Below are 17422 nucleotides of genomic sequence, written 5' to 3'. Positions count from 1 at the left end.
TGACATATTATAGTCATGTTTTAATAGTTCTTATATTTTAAAGAAATATACTAAAATATTTATGTATGAAATTACATGATAGCTGGGATTCACTTTAAGATAATCTGGGTGAGGAGGCTGAAGCATGTCCATGGGAGAAAAGGAACATAGAATCTTTTATACTATTATCTTTCCATAACAGAGAAAAATTATCATTAGAATCCTCACAGAAAACAATGAAATCATAAAACAGAAAAAATATATATTATTTAAAAAACATTCAAAGAATTTTTAAAATCTATAAATAAAAAATAATAATGGAAACAAAACATTCAGCAAAGAGCTGAGAAAAAATTGAGGACATATCCCAGAAAGTATAGCAAAATATTTTTAAATGAAAATAAAGAAAAGAACAAAAAATTAGTGGACCAGTCCAGAAGGTCCAAAATCTTGGTAACAGTTCCAGAAAGAGAAAAAAGAGAAAAAGGGGAAAGGAATTCTTCAACACAATAACATAAGGAAATGTCCCCAAACTGAAGACCATGAATTTTTAAAAGAAAAGAATGTACCAATTGCCTGACATGATGGATGAAATAGGCACATATCGAGACATATCATTGTGAAAATGCAGAACACTGGGAACAAAGAGATTTGACAAGTTTCCAGAAAAAGCAAAATAAAAAACAAAACTCATGGCTTTATATGAAAGATCAGAAGTCAGAAGCATATAGGACTTCACAAGAGAAAAAAACTAGAAAGCAATAGACCAATGCCTTCAAAATTCTGAAGGGAAATTATTGCCAGTATGGAGTTTCTATATCCAGCCAAACTACCAATCAAAAGTAAAGGTAGAATAAAACATTTTCAGACATGAAGGCCTCAAAAATTTTATTTCTGTTCATTCTTTCTCAACAACAAAAACAAGGAAGTAAATATAGAAAGAGAAATAAATGGAATACAGGAAACAAGGGATCTAGCAGAGAAGAGAAAGGAAGGGAATTTCCAGAATGCTGACAAAGAGAGATTTCAAAATAAAAGTCTACTATCTCTGCCTCAGTTTCCTTATCTGTGAAACAGAGAACTAACAATTGTACCTATCTCATAGACTTGTAAGAACCCATCACAAACACTTAAGAGCAGTACCTACTAGCACAGAGTAAGAACTACAAAAGTTGTCATTATTAAAGAATCGACTGTTTAACCTATGTTAACATATAACTACTTGACATATTAAAATGTCTAAAAACAAAAGAGAGAGAGAGAGAGAGAGAGAAAAGGAAGGAGGGAGGGTGGGAGGGAGGGGGGAAGGAAGGAAGGAAGGAAGGAAGGAAGGAAGGAAGGAAGGAAGGAAGGAAGGAAGGAAGGAAGAGAGGGAGGAAGGGAGGAAGGAAGAGAGGGAGGAAGGGAGGGAGGAAGGGAGGGAGGGAGGGAGGAAGGAAGGAAGGAAGGAAGGAAGGAAGGAAGGAAGGAAGGAAAGAAGGAAAGTAAAACACATTTCTGAACTGAATATATTTCCAGCTTTGGAATGACTAAAAATAGTTACAGAATCATAGGGTTTTGGAGGCTGGCAAGATTCTGAGATTTTTTTTTTTTCTAGTACAATTTCTTTGTTTTAAAGACTAGGAAATTGAAGTGCAGAGTGGCTAAGTAACTTGCTTATAACTACACAGGCATTAAGTAGAGGAATTTGGACAAGCAGTCAGGTGTCTCAGGTCAGTGGACCGAAATTCAGAAATAAAGCTACAAAATCTGTCCTCAGAGAGTCAGAGTTTCACACATACAAAAAAAAAATCACAATAGAAATATTTTGTCCAATTCTGTCACTTTACCCTAAAACCTGGCACTTGGCTCAAGATACACATAAGCAGAAAGGCCACACAGAAAGATCTACTCAGGGCCATAAAGAGAGTAAGCTATAGTTGGGTTTACTGAGTTAGGTTGACAATAAGAAAAAAAAAAGTATTCACTGTCCTACACAGAGTTGTTTTAATTCTAGGAAGGGCACTTCTAATGGGTTTACACACGAAAGTGACAATACTGATCCCTAGTGCTCTGGAACCAATATGGCATAGCATGGATGGGCATTTCTGATCCCTGAGTAATGAGATGGGATGCAACGGAAGTCCACCACAGTTTTCTAAATCTTTCTAAAGAAATATACACCATTTTTAGGGTTAGTATTTTGGTCACTGCTTCTAAGGAAATGATGGCTACCACCAAGACCATGTGGCAGTGAGGACTACTGAGGACTACTGACTGCAGCAAGGGGTGAGGGCAAGTGCCTGGGAGAAGAGAATGTCCTTCTTGTCTTATCAGGCAAAGCACCACCAATACGACTCTGAGGTCTGAGAGGGGGAGAATCTTCCTGGTATAAATTTTATGATCTGTCTTCGTCTTGTTCCAACTGAAAATACACCCTCTGTACACTGGCAGAGAGTCCCATTCATGACAGTTTGAAATGAACTTATTTCAAAAGAAAACTGCCCGTTTTCATTTTACTGAATCTCAGAGGAAAAGTACATGTTAATTTCTCATCTTTAAAACATTGGAAACGTCTATGCTTCTTGAATATTTATCACAAACAAATTTGTAATTACTTTTGGATATAGTACATGTTCCATATCAATCCAAATACCACAGTGGTGACTGGCTGGATTAAAAACCTCTTAATATTTTGACCTTTTAGATTTAAAGTGATAGGTAAGAATTCAAAAATATATTTAAAAATTCTATTTTCAAATCCTTTAGTCCTTTTTAAAAAAATACTTATTTTGCTATTTTTGATTAATGAAAAGATTTTATCCTTCCACGTTCTTATAAACTTTAGGTGAATCTTGGGAAAGCATTCAAACAACATACATAAAAATATGTACTGGAACTTAGCCAAGTTAACAAAAACATAAAAAGAAGTAAAAACTACCTAGAAATATTTTCAGTTTCTTCTGTTTATGAACAGAAACATACAGAAAATACTGTTTAAAAATGGAAAGTACTGCAATGTTAACACTTACAGAAAAAGTAGGATTCCGGTGTTTGCCAGGGCAAAGGCAAGTCCCAAAATCCCACTTCCCATGATGGCGTTGCTTAGGTTAAAAACAGACATGCCTAAGGAGGTTGTTCCTGGAATCTGAACAAAGAGACAAACATTCACACTAAGCAAAACAGTCCCAAGTAAGTTCATCCCTCCAAAGCACTATTAGAAACAAACACAGAATTAAATTCTAGAAATCCTTCCTCAGCAGTCCAGTTTTTGTTGTTGTTGTTGTTGTTGTTGTTGTTGTTGTTGTTGCTAATGGGTTTCCTGCGAAAATATTTAGGATCTGAGGAATATCCTGGCAAGTACAGGTAGCTATGCCTTTGGTATCATGATACATGAATTAAAAACATCTGTCCCAATTTATGTGATTAAAAAAATAAGCATACTTATAATGACACTTACATAATCATCGCATTTCTTTTTTTCCAAATGGCTGTTTGTGAGACTTCTTCTACTTTCACGATCGGAAATAAACTTGCTGTAAAAACACATATAATACATTTAACTTCATGGTAATAATTTGAGGCTTAACATTATATCCAAGTGATTTATAATTCACCAAAACATATCATATATAAAAGTTATCAATCTAATTTCAAATCATTTTAATACTAATAAATTAAAACACTATAAGCAATGTAACTAATTTTTATATAGGTTTTTCTCCAACTGAAAATTAGAAAATGTCAAGAATACTATGAAGTTGGCATTTAAAAGAATACTAGAGGCAGGATTCCTTCTCAGCTCACATTCATGGAGTACAGAGTTATTAAACAGGAATTCCCTCTCCCCTGCAAAAAAGGAAACAACCCTGTCCCCATCAAATATTCCTTCAGCCCCTGCTATATGCAAGTCACTAGAATAGGCGGTGAGGGCGACATGAGGGTATGTAGTAAGAGATGTAGACACTAACTAGGCTATAGAAGTTCAGACCAGGAAATTATGGTGGGGGAAGGCAGGAGGCATTATTCTATGTTTAGGGGCAGAGCTAGGGCTCTATGAAAGGCATTCAGAACCTGAGTTTGGATCTTCACTAGCTGTGAGGGCCTGGGCATGCCACCTCAGTTGCCTCATCCATGAACCAGGAGGAGTAGCACTATTACGCTATCTCATGGTGTGATTGGGTGAATCAAATGAGACAGCACGTGTAAAACATCAGTCCAGCTCCAGGCACAGAGTAAGAGCAACAGATGTTACTCATTCCCCTCCATGGGGTAAGTGGGACCTAAGTTGTGATGGGAAAGATTCATACAGGCTGAGTGGAGTAAACTATATGTATATGTAGAGGTAGGAATTCAGAACGCTCTAAGAACCATATTTACAATTAATAACAGAACTTTATGGCCTAAATGTCAAATTTTTTAAAAAAATTCACCGTTTAAAAAAGTGCTATTTTCAAAGAAAAGTTTACTCATAGGCAAATTGCTGTATGTATTAGTAAAACAGGTACACTTACTAGCTCTTCTGGAAATTTAATTATCTGGTCTTAGTAAGAACCAATCACAGGAAATATTTCACTAATAAATGTAAAGCCATGTGAGCTGAACTATTTTAAAGCATATCTTTAAATTGTATATTATATTTTCATATAATTTTTTGAATTATGCCATATTTTTAATGAAAAATATACATCATCGGTGTTGTTTTTGTCTATCTTTTTCATCTTTAAACAAAGGGTTCTGGCTTCTCCTTGGCATTACTTCTTCAAGTTTGCATTATTTTGCCAGGGTAAACCAAAGACAGGTAATATACATACTATGAACTTCCTCTGAGATCATCACCTGGTATAAGCAGCACAACCTGCAGTTTATTTCCCTCAGCATCTGCCACTGCCTAAGACCCGGGCAGTTACTGACAGAGACCAAAAAAAGAAGGTGAAGAAAACCCTGGTCTCCTGAAACGCAGGAGCCAACACTCCAGCTGAGGAGAGTCCCAGCTAACACCAGAATAGGAATGTCAGGCTGTGCAAAATTGAGATGAGATAAGGAATCCAAAGAAGAAAAAACCACTATTGGGTGGGATTAGCCAGAGGAAACTTAAAGGCAGAGGCCTGAGAAATAGTATTGCAGAGTCTTAGCAAAAGAATGACATAATGAAAGCAATATCTTTGGAGACCAATCTGGCAGTTGTATAGCGTTTGGCCTTTCTTTTGCTCTTAACATTTTAAATCTTTGCACAGAATTGAGGTTTATACATCTGGCTGGAGAGGGGCAAGGAAAAGCAACCTTTCTTTTCACTCAGGCAGCCTAAGGAAATGTGGGTGCTGGACTTTCCAAAATGAAAGTGATTTCAAAAATAAAATCGCCATTGAATAAAAGATGGTATTTAATCAAGCTAATTTTAATAACTACCTCAAGTCTATCAAATCTTTATCCAGAAGGTCTCCATTTGCCTTTCTTGTGGAGGCACTTGTTTTCCAAAGAAAATTTCCATTATTTTTTAAATAAGGGAAAAGCCCTAACATTTTCAAACTGAACAAAACAGAAACAAACTGCCTGTGGCAGATTTAAGTTCCTGGCCTGGCCACGCTCCCCAGAATTGGTGACAGAGGACTGGTGGCAGAGAAGAAAAGAATACAGGCACCATGACACAAGAGGCATTCAGTAGAGTCAAACATTATGCAACGGAAAGGGAAGAAAAATAAAGCCCCTGCACGATTGCCAGCTCTTTCCTGCTGAACTACTGCAGGACGAGAATGACGAAACTGACCTACAGAGCTGTTGGAGCGAGTAACCATTAAAACACATTGTGTGTGAGGTGCCTTCCTGATCCTGCCTCTTCTGGTCTACTTTCTGCAGTAAGAATTAATAGGCTTTTTCAAAAATCTTCACTGCCCCACCCCCAACACTAAAAAAGTTTCAAATACAAATTCCTCACCCTGTAAATTCCAGATACTGCTGAATTTGATTTGTCTCAATGTCCCATTCTCAGCTCTCCCTGCTCTTCAAAATGATCTTCCCAAGATGGAATAAGGACTGAGACCAAGATCATAGCTTTCTGAGAACAGAGACTGAAAAACAAGGCAGCAGTGGGAATCCACTTTCCACTCGGGAGACCCTCCATCCTCCTCTCACCGATGCCTTCCTGCCAGCTCAAAGGCTTCATCTTCCATGATATTCTGGTTTGAACTGAATTTTCTGACTCTGACCAACTTAACTACTTTTTCCGCACACATTCTGTGCTACTGAACTCATTTTGTATCCAGAATGGTTGTATAGTGCTCCCAGTCTCTCAGCTCCTTCTTAAATGTAATTGCCCATGCATCATCAACTCAGAGGAACCCTCAATACACCAAATAGGGCTCTTCTATTTAGGATTTAAGGAGTAGCTTAGGCTGTAGCAAAATCTAGCTCAGTAAGAATGAAGTACTTACAGAAACCCTCTTTATTCTCTTTATGGTGTTTCAATATTTTCTTCTCTTTAATCTTTAAATCTTTGCTTCGTATTTCTGTACACTTTTTTTTTAAACAAAACAAAACCAACCTTTTTAGTAATGGAAAAGTCCATTTAAAATAACCAGGTCAAGCAGCTTATCACAAGTTTCTGTTATCTTACCAAAAAAAAAAAAAAAATGCAATTGCATGTTACAAAGCATTGACTTTTGGCAAAGGAACTGAGTTAAAATTTATCTTTATTGACTTAAAAATAAGCTATGGGAAAAGGTGCCTTTGACATGTAGTCTGGGTAGGACAAAAATATTATTGAAAAAGAGTTTTTCGTTGGGTAGGTCTGTACCCATAAAGCAGAATTCAATCAACTATTAGGTAGCCAACTGTTCTGAGAACAAAATCAGACAAAAACCTACAGTGGCTGTCATGGTGACCTTCAATAGACAAAGCTTTAAAAGGATGTAGGCATTATGTTGAGGTAGTGTGAAGGGAAGAGAACAATATAGAGCAGTTATTTAAAACCAAAAGTAAGTCAACAACAACAATCCAACAAGGATGAGCTGTACAATAGGAAGTTAATCTTCCTATATTAATCTCTACCAATCAGGTTCTTACTAGATTATAGTGTTTCATTTGAGGATTCATAACACAAAAGAGAAGCATAGTTGAACTTAAATGACCCTTTCTAGTTCTTTCCCTGAAATTCTAACATTCCATAAAAAAAAAAAAAAAATAGAAAGAAGGAAGGAACAAGGAGAGTACAAAACATGAAAGAATTAAAGGCATTTAAAGAGAGGATTGAAAGGTAAGCAAAGCCTTACTTGGTGAATAAACTCTACTGAAAATAAAAGAAAACGGACTTCAATTTTAACAGAAGCAATTAAAGTACAGAAAGAATCTTCTGACATAAAAACTGAACAGAGGATGAAGTGATGGAACCATCTTCCTGAAGGTTTAGAAAAGAGAAGAAGAAAAGGGATAACTTTTTAAGAGTCCCCTTAAGTGATACACATTTAGTACATGAACTCTGAAAGATATACAGGGACCAAATAAAAAAGGCTGATGCAGGGTGTAGTGACAAGAGTTGCCCCAAATTATTTTTTAAAAAATCTTAATGAGGGATTCTCAAATTTTGTTAGATGCTTCCTGGGTCACAACAACAAAAACTATACACAGAGATGAGAATGGTAAATAAATGTTAAAATATGTGAATATTTGTTTAGATAAAGCTAGGATAATCTACTAATATTGCAACAACTTTAAGGTAACAAGAATCAGCAATCATCCAAAACCTAAAGCAATATTATTATTCTTTGGAGTGGAGAAGAGAGAAGAGCTTGCCAAAGAAAGAGGGTGCACTTTTATTGATAAAGACTTTCCTTGTACTAAAAGGCTTACCATTGCCAGACACTGTGCCATGTATTTTACCTGGAACCTCTTATCTTTTTTTTTTACAATAATTACATGTGGTTGATACTATTATTAGCCCCATTTTAGAGAAATTAAGTAACTTGAGCAAAGTATCATTACTAATAGCTAAACTGTTGAGCCAGGATTTGAACCCAAGCTGGCTGACTACAGAGCCTAAATTCTTAACCTATGAACAGTATGACATTCAATATTCCCCAGCACTCCCAGGAGGAAAGGTATTATTACTATCCCCGTCTTACAGGGATGGAACCGAGGCTCAAAGCATAAAATTACACAGACCTATAGAGCCAGATTCAATGCAAGTCTAAACTCGAACCATGCACTCAAGTGCCCTCTCTTTTTTCTTTCTCTTTCTTCTTCTCTCTTCTCTCTCTCTCTCTCTCTCTCTCTCTGATTTAACAAATACTAGGCATTACTGTCATACCATTTCAAGGTACAAGAGATATAAAGATGATTAAGGTGGTTCTTTTTCTCAAGAAGCTCATATCTAGAGGAAGAGTCTAGAGCTTGCTACTCAAAGTGTGGTCCATGCACCAGTAGTATGGGCATTATCTGGGAACTTGCTAGACACTAGAACCTCAGGCCCCATCCCAGACCTACTGAATCAGAATCTGCATTTTAAAAAGGTTTTCAGATGTTTCACATTCATATTAAAGTGTCAGCAGTTCTGGTCTAGTGGACATTTCGAAAGGTTTTGCTGTTCCGGGTATACATTTCTATGACTATAATCCAAAAATTAGGGCATGAAATAAAACAATTGAACTGGAATGAGAGCAGGTGTCATAATGTCCAAATGGCTCTACTCTATTTTTAACTAAACTTAAAAAATTATTCTTATTGTATCCTAGTAGGGAGTTTCCAGGCAAAGCTATCAACTAGATGCCAGGTAATCAGAGACCAACATTTGTTTTTAACATTTTCTCTAGCTTTCTAAAAAGAGACACCATTATGTAGAATTTTGCTGTTTTGGGAGATGGTTTTCTTAGATGCAAGAAATTGGTCCTACCTTCCTCTCATCAAAGTGAAAAAGCTGCAAAAAGAATGAGAGGTATTTAGGTGTGGCTTTTGCAGGAATCACGGTAGGGGTCTTCTTTTGATTTTTATTTACCTTTTTCACTTCATGCCACAATATGTTGTTTTTCATTTTAATTGTCCCAGAGCCATAAATGAAGCCAGATTCATTAACTGAGTCAGTGAAAGTGGCGGGGGAGGGGGAGGGGGTGGGGGGGTGGCTAAAATAAACTAAGAAATAAATGCATCGCATTCCATTTGCAACAATGGAACCAAATTCTGCAAAACAAGTGGTCAACACCCAACAGCAATCCCGCTGTATACCTCATTGCCTTAATCATAGTCTAGGGGGAAATGAGCTCACTGGGCAAGGTGCCCAAGTGCCCGAGTCAGGGGCTAGAATGGGTGCTTTCACCTACTACAAGTAGTAATCTCCTCAAAACCTTGATATTTTTAGTGAGTAAGACTTTTTAAGATCAAGTTCAGATTCTAAACTAGATGTTATAAATGACTCTTATTTTAAGGTCCTCAAGGTCTGCATTGCTTTGGGAATGAAGCTTCATTATAAAACCAAAGTGTCCTACTTATGAAATGGTTGGAATCCCATGCACTGTTAAGTGGAGGGCAGCAGTGACCTTAGAACACTCCAGGACTCCAGAGCATAAATTAGCACTGGTAGAGCTTAACAAAACTAGTGAAGGACTGTCTTTTTCACTCATGCCTGAGCATTATAATCAGAGGCAACAGGATAGAGTAGAGAGACAAGGATTTTGGACAGACCTGCGTATACCCTTGGGCAAGTTATTTTATTTCTCTGAGCCTCAGTTTCCTGATTTGTAAACTAAATTTAAAACTTTTCCTTATTTGCAAAAGAATACTTTTCATGATACTATTAGGATAAATGGCAATGTATGTAAAAACAGCTGGCAGTCAAAGAATGGTTAACGATTACTGAGAAAATGTGTCATCAGTAAACTTGAGTCCAATGATAAGAAATATCACAACACAGTAAATGATACTTGGATGATAATGAGGAAGTGTCTGGGTTGGAGACTTAACCTTTAAAAACATTTAAGGAAGAGAAAAAGAGGAGAGACAGGGCCGAAACTTCTAAATATATGTAAATGATGGAAGCAAAGTCCTCTGTTGAACTTTCAATTATGTATACACTATATATCACGATGTAGACAGGACTATCAGAAATGCTTTCTACAAAGATGCCTGCTTAGGTAACATAATGTTTTCATCTTCCTCCACACCAGTTTTCTTTTGACACCCCACATGAAAAAGTGCAGCATCACTGGTGTTCTAATAAGGAGTACTATGTACTCCATGCTTTACTCCTAGCTTCAAACAAGCTGTACCACTAACTCCCAAGCTGAAGAGCATCCTGCTAAGGAATCCACACAAGCTGACTATAAAATCAGGTCAGAGAATGCCCCAAATCATTAAAAAAATAATAATAGACATTTGGCCCTACTCTTGAAACTTAAGAAACAGAACCCAAGAGTTAGAAGGAACATGCTGAGGTCACAGCTGAGGCCAAGAGCCTCCTAGGCCAGCACTTTTTCCCACCTGCCTCTACCGCCTCACACTCGTGGTATCTTTAATTTTCTTTCTGTTTCATGTACTATTTCTCTACTATAGTTTCTCATAGAGCCATTTAGGCTCAACTATTGTTACTATTATTTAAAATCCATTTTACGAATAATGCTTGTCATGATGTATTTGTAGTTTTAACATTGGAATATTGGCAGAGGCAACTTTGACCATGTCTTGACTAAAATGTGGGCCAGGTCAAATGACTATAGTACACATTTAGATATGGGATGGAATGAAATTCCGATAGTCTGTGTAATTCAAAAGCATACAGCTTTTGAAAAGTTAGGGCTGGTTGGGGTCCAATGTCTTTATACATTTTTACTAGACTCAATTGAAAGATTTGAAAGGATGAATAAATTACTTTCCCATTTGCTTCATCTGCTATTGCAGCCTATACCCAACAGATGTCACATAAGAAATTCAAATTACACCTTCAAATGGAGCATAACTTTAGTAATGAATAATTCAAGAGAATAATTGAAGATCAGAATAATATTTTAGAGACATTTCTTTTATTGGATAGAAAGTGTTAGTGGAAAAATACTCACCTATTTATTTGACCATTTTCTACTTCCGTGAAATCATTGGAATCATTGCTGATGTTATCATCTTCAGGCACTGTCATGTTTTGCAACTCAGTTAATTCGAGTCCACTTTTGAAATGCATCATGTTTAAAAAGTACCTGTAGTCAAAAAATTTGTCCAAATTCTCCTGTTCTGAATGTATTTACAAGTAGATAGCAGCAGAAATATAAGCTTGACACCCCTAAAATACAACACAATGAAAAACAGTTAAACATATGAATATCACCACTGATTAAAAAGAAACTATTATACATGCCCTACAAGAAGGGAATAGTTATGTAGGTAGGCTGTATACATCCATATAAGAATGTATATAAAAACAAAAAAATAATGTTTTAAAATAATATTTATTGACAAAGGTAAAGCTAACTTTAGAAAGATTACATAAAAGTATAATGCATAAAGTAGCAATTTCTCCACACTCTCTATCCCCATTATCCTGCATTATTTTCTCCAATAGTACTTATCACTATGACATACTTTGTATTTACTTATTTATTTTTTATTGTCTGTATCCTTTCCCCTCATTAGAATGTAAGTTCCGTGAGGGCAGGGGCTTTGTTTTATTCACTATCATAGCCTATACTCCTAATACAATGTGTGGGATACAGTAGGTACTTAATAAATATCAACTGATTAAAAAAGTAAAACTAAAAAATGATCTTAGAAGTAAACAAATAGTTAATTTACTGATAATGCAACTTTTACATTTTGCTACTCAATATATTAAAAGCAACCTTTGTACACCACGTTATAGCGGCTCTAAATTTTCTGCCCTTCGCAAATCTCCCTCCATTTTCAACTATAAAATGAGTCACATCCCATAATCTTTATGCTCACATTTATAGGAATACCATGTTAGTTGCAGGCAATACAGATACCCTTTTATGAAATGGTGTGTTTAAAATGAAAGCAATTCCATTATTTTAATACATCAGACCACAGGGCACACACATATAGCTGGGTACAGACCGCAGAACCACAAAAGCACCTCTGATTTAGCAATCCCAGTTTAATAAAAATGCAAATCCTCAATAAATGGCATCATGAGGGATCAACTACCCAACCCAGAGGTCAAGTAGCAGGGAACAAATCTGTGTTTTGAAATTTAGTGAATAGTTTATCCATCAACTGCTGCAAGAGATTAAATCAATCTCTTCAATGAAATTACTCCATGTCAGGGAATTGGGGAATTAAAAATTCATACTCAAGGGGATTTAGGTTAATCCACCTGAAACTATATTTCCTCATCAGAAACAAAAGATTTGCAGAGTTCACATTTTCCCCGATTTGAATGACTGCGGTTTAAGTTTCTAAGGGGTTACCAATAGTATGTAAAGAGGAAGAAGAGTTTTCAGACACACGACATCCCAAATCTAAAAGCAGGTAGTAAGAGAGAGAAAGGCAATTTCAAAAGCCAGGCCTCTATATGTGCAGGAGCTTCACTGGTAGAATCTCAGTGAGGTGATGGAGACCATGGAATGAAGCAGAATGTCAATGAGTTTGTGTGTGTGTGTATCTCCATTTGTAATTGGATGACATTTAGATATTTTATTTTAATACTGAATTCTATGAGATGACTGTAATCTAGTTAAGAGTCAAAACATCAATATGTCCATCTAAGTATCCTAGTATATCCCAAGAAGTATTTTGCTAATTGATATTTTCAGGACCCAAAGGAAGTACACTATGATGTACTTTTTCCAGAATTTTCCTCTTCTCCCTACAGATAAGCCACACACTATTCCTGTTTATTCATGAAGTCTCCTGTCTAGAATGAAAATTCCCTGGTTCCAGGTTCCTTTACAATTTCCCCGACATATAAATACCCTCTACTACCTCAGGTTCCAGGAGCTTTCCCCTTCCTGCAGGTCAGGGCCTCTTCTGGAAATCAGGAAACCAGGATAGGGAGATGTTAGCTCCACGAACTCCTGGTATAAAGCCAGCCTGGCAGCCTGTGGCTGATTCTTGTAGCCAGGACGGTAGTACTAGAGACAGGGCCATTTCTAATTGTTTTTAGTACCTTCATACAGCAGAGGTGTTTACAGCCGTCTTTCATTTGCAAAAGTTGAAATGCGTTAAAAAGGTTGAACCCCACCCTCACCCTTTGACCCCGTTTGATGAAACCTGCTCAGATGGAGTAGGCTGGGTACTTTCAAAGCATCTTGCCACACTGGCTCTCTCCTGTATGGCTCCCTCAGATGCTACTGAATTGCTACTCCAGTGCTGGTAGAAAAAGCTAAATTAGTGGATAATGTTTCCAATATGGGTTAAAGAGTCTTTCCTCTCTATAAACTGGTAGGAAATAGGGCACTAGACAAAAGTGTTCTGAGAAGAGAAGGGGTTGACTCACAATAATAGCTCTGGAGTCCACTGTTGAATTTAAACTTTCATATCAGTATGTGTGTGTGTGTGTGTGTGTGCGCGCGCGCGTGCATGCGTGCATGTGTATATATATATACAAATAAATAGCATATATCTGCATATATAAATGTAAATGTATATACATAAAAGTAGCCATTTTTTAAAAATTGGACAAAAATGGAAAAGAATAAAAATAATACAGGAAGTCCTGGCCACTAAAATTATGTGAGTATTGGGCAAATCCCAGGACTAAGTTAATCGCACAGAATATTTTTTTCCTTTGGCTTAAAGAGAAATTAATTTTTCCACAGTTCTAGAAGCTCGAAGTCCAAGCTCAAGTCCAAGCCTCCTTCTGAGGCCTCCCCCTTTGGCTTGCAGATAGCCGCCTTCTTGTCGTGTCCTCGCATGGTCTTTCCACTGTCTGTGTGTTGTGTCTAAATAGCCTCTTTTTTTTTTTTTTTTAAGAATAAATTTTTGTTGTGAAATAACATCTGAAATTTAACTTATTCTTGAAACTAAAAACTGGAAAATGGGGGAAATTAACAGGTGTCATTAAGGTTGAGGCCGCACTTAAAAAATACTATCAATTCGATTTCTCATATATTTATTGAGTGCTAGGTGATGAAGGGATTTAAAGTTTGAAAAAGGTCAGATTCAGGGATCTGAGGCAACTTCATAGAAAAGTCACATTCAGACTGGCTCTTGAAAAAGGAAAAAAAAATTTTATTCTAAAACTTAAAAATGCTGCATGAGAAAAAGTAGGTTAAAAACAGTCTAAAATATAATATTTGCTCACTGTAGAATCTTTAGAACAGGCATTGCAAAAGAAATCCCACTACCCAAAAATGGACCACTGTTAAATTTTGATGTATTTCCTCTCTTCTTATCTTCTTTTTCTCTTTCTTTTCCTTTTTTATCCCTCTCCAGCTTCCTCTCCTACCCCCCCCCCACCTTTATTTCACATTGGGATTTTAGACTGTTTTCAATCTACTTTTTTTCATGCAGCATTACATTATAAGCATTTTTAAGAAGTGTTTTTAAAAAACATATTAGTTCCTTATTAATAAATAATATAAGATTTTGTAGAAAATACAAGTTTGCAAATGAAGGAAGAAACAAGTAAAAAGAAAAAAGTCACCTGTTATCTCAGCAAGCAAAGACAATCACTATATATGTATTGGAGTATGACCTTCCAGGGTTTTTCTATGCTTATAGATATAGCGCCTGGTACACAGTAAGCACTCAGTAAATATCTGTTAAATGAAACTATGTATACATTTATAAAAATGGAAATCATACCATAAAGTTTTAAAACATTTTTTCACTTAAGTTATGGTCACCTATCCTGAGTTATGTCAGCAAACACGAGTTTACACATTACTTCTAATGACTGCTTAACTGCTTGACTGTGCCATAAATCGATATCCAACCTGTTACTACTGATGGCCACACTGCTTGGTGGACAGGAGATTGACAGGCAGAGATGAGGCCTAAACCGAGACTTGTTAGTGAAAAAGAACATGGTCAATGGCAAAGAGGCAGGAGGTGCAGGTGCAGTTCAAGAAATAAAGAATTATAGTTTCACTGAAAGACTGAAGCAATCATCAGACTATACACTTAATTAAAAAGCTGAATGGAGTCATTATGTGAATATTTTTTTAAATTGCCTGCAGCGCCTGGTATTCCTAGGTGGTCTCACATCCAAGTACTAACTGGGCCCAACCCTGCTTAGCTTCTGAGATCAGACGAGATCAGGTACATTCAGGATGGTATGGCCGTATACCATCATGTGAAGATCTTGATGTTAACTCAATCATAATTACTATCTCTCAATGTTTGTATTACAAATTGGCACAGAACATTTCTGACCCTTTACCACAATTGTGAGGTACTCTTAAGCAAACATTATTATCTTTGTGGGCTTATTGGTACACTTTGCTAATAGTACCAACATAAAATACATAAATTTTTCCTCTACTCTTCATGGTATTACTTGTCAAAGGAGAAGATATACAGACAAATTCATCTGGCCTTACATTGCTTAGAGCCTATTTAAGCAAGCAAGTCCATTCCATATAAAGTGACAGTACACCATAAAACATTTGCATGATCGAACCAAACTAAGTGGCGGAATAAAGAACACATCCAGAAAGATTTCAGAGCAGACATACATACATACGTGTCTATAGGAAAGAAGGAGGGAGAGAGGAAAGTAAAGTAAATGGGGCCTTGAGAAATCAGGTAAGGTTTTACAAAGAGGTAGGACTTGTCTAAAAACAGGTAGGATTTAGACTAGGGGATACGGAAGGCATCACTTGTACTGGGAACAGCACAGGCAAAGACATGGAGGTCAAATGTGCACAGAACAGCCTTATAGGACCATTCAGATGAGTCTGGTTGCAATAAAGGGAGCAAAGTACTGTACGTATTCTTGAGTAATAGGGGGTTTTATAGGTTTGGTAAAAGCTGATTAAAAGATCATAGTGGAAAAACCAAACCAAAGACTATATTGTAACTTAAGCATTGTTCAAAATTACTTTTGAGGATGAAGAAGCAAAAATACAATTTCAATTGCTAATATACTTTGTGGTAGATTGGCCCACTTAACATTTGTCCCCACTTCTTTCTAGTCCAGTTCTGTAGAGGATGGAAAGTTGAAAACTACATGTCCCATATTCCTTTGTAGCTAGAGCCCTAGATATGATTTAGATTCCACCAATCAGAGAGCAAGGTGATGGGGGCAAGGGATCCATTTTGCTTGTACTATTCTAGTAGGTGTAGCAGATAGCACTGGAGCCAACGATTGTGGCTATGGATTCCTGATAATCAGATTTGGCTTAAGTGATGTGTTCCTGGAGCATGTAGGTAAGACAATGAGAAAAGAGCTTCCTGGTTTACCAACTTACTGATGGAGGCACAAGTAGCAGTTTTCCTTGACAGGACAGTTGAATGGTGATAATCTGGAAATTATTCCTAAAAGCTGAGCCTGGAGCCTGCTATGTCATCTCTTCTAATGTTTTTATGAGCACTTAATTCTCTATATGAATCCCTTTTGCTTAACATACATAGAAAGATTTCTGTTATATTAAACCCTGATTAATATTCTTTATTTTTTATTTCTCTTAACTTTTTTATTATGAGAACTTTAAAACAAATGCGAAAGTGGACAGACTGGAAAAATAAACCCCATATTTCAACTTCAACAATTATCAATTCAAGCCAATTTTATTGCGGTTTTACCGCCCTCTCCCCCATCACATAGACTTATTTTAAAGCAGATCCACGATGAGTCATCTGTAAATATTTCATCACAGATGTCTAAAAGATAAGAACTCTTTTTTTCAAACAATACTACTGTATCACTACCAAACCTTAAAAAAAAAAATCACAAGAATTATTTAATATCACTAAATATCCAGTCGTGTTCACTTAATTTAAAATTATTATGAATCACTGTGAGTTTTTAATTCTGAAGAACTAATAAAATCACACCTCTCCTAGCTCAACTCTTGAGAATCAGTCATGATAGCCAGGTCAGTGGTTTTTAAAAAGTATTAAGCCTAAGGCTAAGTATAGTCCTATTCTTTGTACCGTCTCTTCCAATAACCGACTGAGCCTGTTTACCTACTTGGGGTCTTTGGATCACTGGGCTCTTCTTAGATAGTAATAATATGGATCTATGAGCTGCTTTTTTTATATTTCTAAAGGCCTCAAATAGACGAAATAGGCTAACTAAAATTTCAGGTCTCCTTGCTTTTGGCTAGATTGATGTGATAATCCTAGATTCTACTTGGCAGTTTTATGTATGTTTGAATAATAAAAATGGAAAATGAATTAATATATTAAAGCTGTAGTTAAAACTCATTAAACAGTATTGTTAAGACTGGAATGTTGCATTGCATAAAAATTATACTTAATTATAATAAAATTGATACTCAAAATATTTGAAAACCTGGGGTCCTTGAAAGGTGGGGAATAATGAAAATGCCTTTGATAGTGACCAGGCTGAAAGCTGGTAGGCAAT

General features: G+C 36.3%; 1 protein-coding gene and 1 pseudogene across 5 annotated transcripts in view; both read right to left on the bottom strand.

Moving 5' to 3' along the window:
- Positions 1-17422, bottom strand: part of SLC38A1 (solute carrier family 38 member 1) — a 61120-nt gene that overhangs the window by 33578 nt on the left and 10120 nt on the right. For all 5 annotated transcript variants that reach the window (XM_016165931.2, XM_016165924.2, XM_016165949.2 and 2 more), the window contains 3 exons: positions 10998-11215; positions 3419-3494; positions 2991-3106 (listed from right to left, as the gene is read on the bottom strand). In XM_016165931.2, coding sequence (XP_016021417.2) covers positions 2991-3106; positions 3419-3494; positions 10998-11119 — 314 coding nt within the window. In that variant the 5' untranslated portion in view covers positions 11120-11215. The remainder of the gene's footprint in view (positions 1-2990; positions 3107-3418; positions 3495-10997; positions 11216-17422) is intronic.
- LOC118614380 lies at positions 15063-15181 on the bottom strand (annotated as a pseudogene).

Source organism: Rousettus aegyptiacus, unplaced genomic scaffold (assembly GCF_014176215.1).
Source record: "Rousettus aegyptiacus isolate mRouAeg1 unplaced genomic scaffold, mRouAeg1.p scaffold_m13_p_2, whole genome shotgun sequence".
Taxonomy (NCBI): Eukaryota; Metazoa; Chordata; class Mammalia; order Chiroptera; family Pteropodidae; genus Rousettus; species Rousettus aegyptiacus.
This window is presented reverse-complemented; position numbering and strand designations above follow the sequence as displayed.